Genomic DNA, 6,945 nt, shown 5'->3' with positions numbered 1-6,945 from the left:
TTGCTGGCCACAGCGTTAAGCCACCAAAAGCGCACGAACTGACATTCAAATTACATTAATAATAAAATGCCTGAATAGGAACGGGTTGGCAAGTACGTCTTGAACAGGCAGCCGTTTCTGTGATTCCCCAATTCTGCTTTACTGGACACCCTGTTAGCAGCTGATACTATGTTTACATGTACGCACGTCATGGCCTAATTCTGAAACTGTATTCTGTGTTTTACCACAAAGCAGAAATGCCTGAAATTTGAAGGCGCTTACTCCCATCATTTCAAAATACGGAGTCCAATCTTACAAACGACCTGACCTTGACATTTTCACACACACCACAGCACCAGCAGTGTTGATTTCTCAGGAGTTTTAGCTCGAGGTACCTTCCTCAATGAGGGGTAATGTTGTCCTACCTGGGAAGTTCAGCCATCCCCTGAACATGCATTGTCATGCAATTAAAAGGTAACGGGCTTGGAAACTGCCTTTCCTGCTCTTCCTGACTCTTGGGCATTCAACTTTTGAGAAGGGCTTCCCGAAGAGTTCATGCAGCGACATGTATGGCTGAGAGGCTGCGGGGCAAGGGAAGCGAACGAGGGCCTCATTTCAGCCTGGCGTGGGCCCGGCCGAGGGCCTCCGCGCCTCCCGCCACCAGGCCCGCGCTCCGAGATGATCGGGGTCGTCCAGTCCTGAGAGAGTCCGACGCCAGGGCGGGTTCCCGGGCCGGCGGCCCCGCGTCCAAGGCGTCCGACCCGGTCTCCTCCGGACCCGCCTCTTCATCAGTTATAAACAATTTGGATTCCCTCCATTTGGGGTAAAAATCTTGGCTGCCCCTGGAGCCGCTGGACTCGCTCCCCGACAGCGGCACGTCCAGGTCCTCCGCGGACCGGATCAGGTTCTGCACCGACGCCGACTTGCCCCGGTCCTGGGCCGCCGCGGGCCGGACGGACAGCAGGGCCGCGCCGTCCAGGTCGAGGCTCTGGCGCAGCGCGCGCTCCTTGGCCGCGACGCGGTCCTTGGCGGCCTCGAGGCGGGCGGAGACGTCAGGGAGGCCGTCGTGTGGGCCCGCGGGGCCGGGGGCCAGGGCCCCCAGGGCGGGCAGCGGGACCGGGATCTGCAGTGTGGCGGGAGCCGCCGGCCGGGCCGCGCCCACCCCCGGCCCCGCCGGGCCGTCGCCCGGGCTCCCGGGCCCCAGGGCCGCCGGGGGGCTCAGCGCATACAAGGTCTGCGCGCCCAGCTCGCCGGGCGCGAGGATGAGCTGCAGGCCCCGAGCCAGGCCCGCGCTGGCCGAGCGGGGCAGGCGGCCGCCGGGCGGGGCCGGGCCCGGCAGGTCTCTGCCGTCGGCCGGGCTCTGATAGTCCGAGGTGTGCTCGCAGTCGAAAGGCGGGATCTGCAAGGGGGCCAGCGCGAGGGCCGACGCGGAGCCTTTCCGCAGGGCCTGCTGGTAGATGTCCAGCAGGCAGTCCAGCTTGGCCTCGATGGACTGGACCTGAAAGAGGGGGAAACGTACACCTGTTGATAAGAACGTAAAAAGAAGTCCGGCTGTGCCTGCACAGAGAAGTCCGGAGAGGCAAGTAGGACGCAGTCCTGACTCGGCACCAGCTCAGGATGCCCCGTCCAGCCGTGAGGGCGGCAACGGAGGGCTCAGAGGCGGACGCTCCGGCGTCTGTCCGCTTGGTCTCCACTGGCGCCCTTCTGCCTCCCCAGCCTTTAAAATTGCTTTTCAGGGGCTTCCCTGGTGGCGCAGTGGTTAAGTGTCCGCCTGCCAATGCAGGGGACACGGGTTCGAGCCCTGGTCCAGGAAGATCCCACGTGCCGCGGAGCAGTTAAGCCCGTGCGCCACAGCTACTGAGCCTGTGCTCTAGAGCCCGCGAGCCACAACTACTGAGCCCACGCGCCACAACTACTGAAGCCCGCGAGCCACAACTATTGAAACCCATGTGCCACAACTACTGAAGCCTGCGTGCCTAGAGCCCGTGCTCCGCAACAAGAGAAGCCACCACAATAAGCCCTCGCACTGCAACGAAGAGTAGCTCCTGCTCGACACAACTAGAGAAAAGCCCGCGCACAGCAATGAAGACCCAACGCAAAGATAAAATAAATTGTAAAAAAATAAAATAAAATTGACGTTTTCAAAAACCATATAAGCGCTGTACAAAGCAACTTCCAGACCCTCCTCCCCAATCAGGTTGCCCTTCCTCAGCCTCTTCCCTGAAGACATTCTGGGACTTTACTGCTGCCTAGCAGGGAACTTATTCTGTAAGAAATCAAGACCCTAGATACTGGGACTTCCCTGACGGTCCAGTGGTTAAGACTCTGCGCTTCCACTGCAGGAGGCCCGGGTTCCATCCCTGGTCAGGGAACTAGATCCCACAAGCTGTGCGGTGCAGACAAAAAAAAAAAAAAAAAGACCCTAGATATCAATCTAGGCGATTCTAAATTTAAAAATAAAGGTATAAAATGCTTGGAATATTTATAATTAAATTGGGGGAGCATTTTGATTTCTAAAAACTGTCTTTGTATGAGACGATACACTCTCAGGATCAACAAACATTCAGTGCACTACCATAGTTATTATGCTTTTTTTTAAAAAATTGACCTAAGAGAGAGGCAATGAAAATAACCAAAACACAAATAAAAAATAGATTTTTGTTATTCTACTGTTGGAAATCTATAGTTGTTTGCAGTTTGAGTATTAATTGATGAGAGGAAATTTTCTATTTCTTATATGGAAATCCAAATGTTTTAGAGAAACACTGTCTATGCATAAAGAAAATTTAATTTATTTGCTCTTTCTTGATTTTATTCCTTTTAAAATCTATTACTCACTAAAATACATCCAACTGCCTATAATCAATTTTGATTAAAAAAAATTCTGGCTACTTCACTCCTGTTAGAATGGCCGTCATCAAAAAGACAAGAGATAACAAATGCTGGTGTGGATGTGGAGAAAAGGGAGCCCTCCTGCACTGTTGGTGGGAATGTCAACTGGTGCAGCCACTGTGGAGAACAGTATGGAGGTTCCTCAGGAAATTAAAAATAGAACTACCACATGATCCAGCAATTCCATTGTTGGGACTATATCCAGAGGAAACAAAAATTAACTCAAAAGGATGTCTGCACCCCCATGTTCATAGCCAAGACTCAGAGACAAGTGTCCATTGCAGATCAATGGATAAATAAGTTGTGGCGTGTGTGTATATATATATATATATATATATATATATATATATATATATATATATATATATATATATACAATGGAATATTACTCAGCCATAAAAAACGAGGAAATCCTGCCATTTGCAACAACAGGGATGGACCTTGAGGGCATAATGCTAAGTCAAATAGGTCAGGCAGAGAAACACGAATACTGTATGATCTCACTTATGTGGAATTTACGACAAAAAACAACCCCCTTCCCAAACACATAGAAAAAGGATCAGATTCATGGTCACCAGAGGCAGCGGGCGGAGGGAGGGGACAGGAGGCAGGGGGCCAGAAGGTACCGATTTCTAGTTGTAGATGAACAAGTGCCGGGGCTGTGATGCACAAGGGGATGACTACAGTTAATACTGCTGTGTGGTACCCAGGAAGGTGTTAACAGAGTAGATCCTAAGGGTTCTCATCACAAGGAAAACAAGTTTTTTTCTTTTTGTGCTTTCCTTTTTATTGTGTCTCTATGAGATGATGAAGGCTAACTAAGCTTACCGTGGTCATCATTCACAGTATTTGTAGGTCAGGCCATTATGTTGTATGCCTTAAACTTATACAGGGATATGCGTCAATTATATCTCAATAAAACTGGAAAAAAATCTGGCTGAAAAGTTAAGCAGTTTAGTTGAGCTAAACCTGTTACCTGTTTTTCAACCTTGACCACTCGGCCGAGCATGCTGAGGTCATCTGTGGTCTCATGTTCTGCGGTTATTTTCTCTCTGCTCTTCTTATCTGATGGGATTTGCCCTTTTCCAAGAATTTGATCCACACTAGCAGAGAAAGAGATCTGATTATGAGTGCTGAAGGTGGACACTGCCCTAGGTTGGAAGGAAAAATACAGTTATCTCTATTTACGTAAGAGGAAATACAAATGAACTTCTTCCAGTTGATGTGCTTATTTTCTTCATGTGAAAATTACACGATGTTAATTTTCTCATTATTCTAGTCCATGATGAAATCACTTATGGCTGATCTTCTGGAGGCAAAAATGTCCTAAACTACCAAGTAATTTGTCTGTTTCCACCCCTGACCAGGTGTTTCTTGAATTCAACCACTTAAAAATGACAAAATCATGATTATGACTATTTCATGTTAATAATAGAACAGATTTTTCAATGACCATTTATCATACATCTGACATGTGGAAGAGAAGCAGATAAGAAAGCTGTAGTCTCCGTCTCAGGATTTCTAGTTGGACAGTATACATACATCACATAAGCAAGAAACTCCAGATTAGTTCTGCGAATTTTGCAGCAGTTGAACTTTACAGAAACATTGGGAGGGCACTACACTCAATATTTTGTAATAACCTATAAGGGGAAAGAATCTGAAAAAAATAGATATAAATGCATGTATAACTGAATCACTTTGCTGTACACCTGAAACTAACACAACATTGTAAATCAACTATACTTCAATAAAAACAAACAAACAAAAAAACCAATTGAACAAACATATGTTAAATGAAAAAATGCTGTTTGTAATGTTATGGCATTCTCTCCAGGTCAATTGATTTCTGGAAATTATCAATTTAGTTTAAAGATAGTTTACTTTCAAAAACATTAATTCCTTCACCCTCAGAAAAATAAAACTTTACCAGAAAACCATAAATAATCATAGGAATAAATAACAGGATCCTAGTTTACATTTAACTTTTGTTTTAAATGATTAATGGACGCTATTTATGTAAACTATTTCTACAATGCAGCATGAAATGAAATTTAAATTGCAGATTTTACAGTGTATTTTAACTAGTGACCCTATCACTATGAAGAAAAATAAAAGAAAACCAATTACATTTGTAATAAACAAACAAGCAAACAAAAACGTTGGGAGCCTTAGGTAGTTCTATGAAAGGACATGGAAAACCTTGGCTACCTGGGCAGAGATTGTAACAGGACCACAGGTGATTTAAAACAATTTCCCAGGAGACCTAGTCAGCCTAAATTGGACTTACTTTCTTCCTTTTTGTGTGTTTTAGAACTGAATTATAAGGAATATTGACTCAACTTTCCAGTTTACTTTGTGTGCACAGGAGTACAGGCAGTCATGACATCTAATCTATTCAACTGCAGCTCTACAAGGACTGGGTCATTTGTTCATCTCTGGGTGCCCAGAGTGCCCGGCACACATTGCAGGTTCAATACTTACCTGCTGAATGAATGAACGAAAAAACTGTGATTTCTGTAACTAATGTTATAGAAATCAGCAGGTGTTTTACTAAGGGCCTAATATATGCGTCACCCTGGGCTAAGTGTGCTCTGGGCATAGACAAACATTGAAGACTCAGTCCTTGTGTTTTAAGAACTGTTCAATCGAATGCTGGTAGTTTGGGCCTGATAGTGAAGCAAGACTGTTAAAAAAAAATGAAACTGACTAAATGTTTTGGCTTCAAGATGACACAATCAAATACATGTTTGGAATAACATACTGAACTCATTTCTTTCAACCACTAGAGAAGATGCTCCCTGGAAAGACGGTGTGTATCTAGCCCTGTGCAGGACAGGCATGAAGGGAAGGGCCCAGACTTGGTCCAGGGCCAGGGGAACAAACTTCCCACAGGGAAGCAGTTTAAGAGCCAACCCTGCGTTTCTCAGTTTGACTCTCCGGCACAGTATTCCAAGGTGAGGAGTGCTTTTACTCTCTGCAGTGGACTCTCTACTCGCTTTAGGGGGTCAGAGGAGGGACAGGTCTGTCTTTGTGGGCTGGATGGTGGGTCAAATTTAACGAAGGAGAAAGACTAGCTTTTTTCTGAAGGATGGTTAGGATTCAGGCGATAACAGAAACGACAGCAGCACCAACCATTAACATTCCCTGAGCACTCGGTGACCGTGCATTAACTCATTCAATCCTCACCACGACCCTAGGCGGCCACTGCCAATACCCCATTTTCACAGGTGAGACACTGAGACACTGTCGATACGTTGAGGCTTTTAACGACTGATTTACATTTAAATAAAATCTACGTTTCAACGCAAAAGTCCAGCTGTTCACTAAAAAAAAGAGTTAGAAACATGGAATTCAAGAGTTTTCTCTACTAGGGAGACGTTCCTCCCAGACAGTTTCTGTGCCTGTTCCTGTAGAACAAGTAACCCCCGCGTTGCTCACCGTGTTTGCAGGCTTTTAATTCTGCACAGCATGTCCAGGTGACCAGCAGAATACTGTTCGATGACGTCTTTTACGTCATATGGGCGTAATGTTTCCTTAAACTTCCGTTTTGCAACGTGAAACTTCATAATTCTGTAAAAGCAACATATTACATATGAATCTTCATAACTTCACTAAAACAAGTCACCCAAATGGCTCACTAGTATATAGAGGAAACTCTGGGGGAAAAAAGTCACGCATCAAATTATTTTAAGCTCCTGCAGAAATGAAACATGAAAGCCCGATGTTACAGTGGACAATTTAAGAATATCTCCTGTGAGGCACAGCTTGAATGTAGAAAAACACACTAAAAAAGAGACTAAACATTAATACGTAAGTCTTGCACCTTTTTAATGTCCATTGAAACCCTGAATTAAAATCAAAGTCAAAATGCAATTCTACCTTTACCATGTAACCCCAAGAAGTCCAAGATCAACACCTAGTGAATGCATCCCTATAAAAATATAAAAGTTGTTAAAATGGTCTTTTATGTAACTATATGCATTTTGGAGATGCAGATGTGGTACAAAACTCTCATTCTCTCTAGGGAAATGTACATTTGTATAGAAATTTATGAAAAGTTTCATAAATTAT

At 45.2% G+C, this 6,945-nt stretch overlaps 1 protein-coding gene across 1 annotated transcript in view; it reads right to left on the bottom strand.

Moving 5' to 3' along the window:
- Positions 1-589: 589 nt before the first annotated feature.
- KCNQ5 (potassium voltage-gated channel subfamily Q member 5) overlaps positions 590-6,945 on the bottom strand; it is a 575,434-nt gene continuing 569,078 nt past the window's right edge. Inside the window, exons 12-14 of the mRNA XM_061206754.1 lie at positions 6,313-6,444; positions 3,848-3,974; positions 590-1,477 (exon numbers count right to left, since the gene is read on the bottom strand). Coding sequence (XP_061062737.1) covers positions 590-1,477; positions 3,848-3,974; positions 6,313-6,444 — 1,147 coding nt within the window. The remainder of the gene's footprint in view (positions 1,478-3,847; positions 3,975-6,312; positions 6,445-6,945) is intronic.

This window comes from Eubalaena glacialis, chromosome 12 (assembly GCF_028564815.1).
Source record: "Eubalaena glacialis isolate mEubGla1 chromosome 12, mEubGla1.1.hap2.+ XY, whole genome shotgun sequence".
Lineage (NCBI taxonomy): Eukaryota > Metazoa > Chordata > Mammalia > Artiodactyla > Balaenidae > Eubalaena > Eubalaena glacialis.
The sequence above is the reverse complement of the archived record's forward strand: the minus strand, read 5'-3'. Positions and strand labels throughout refer to the sequence as shown.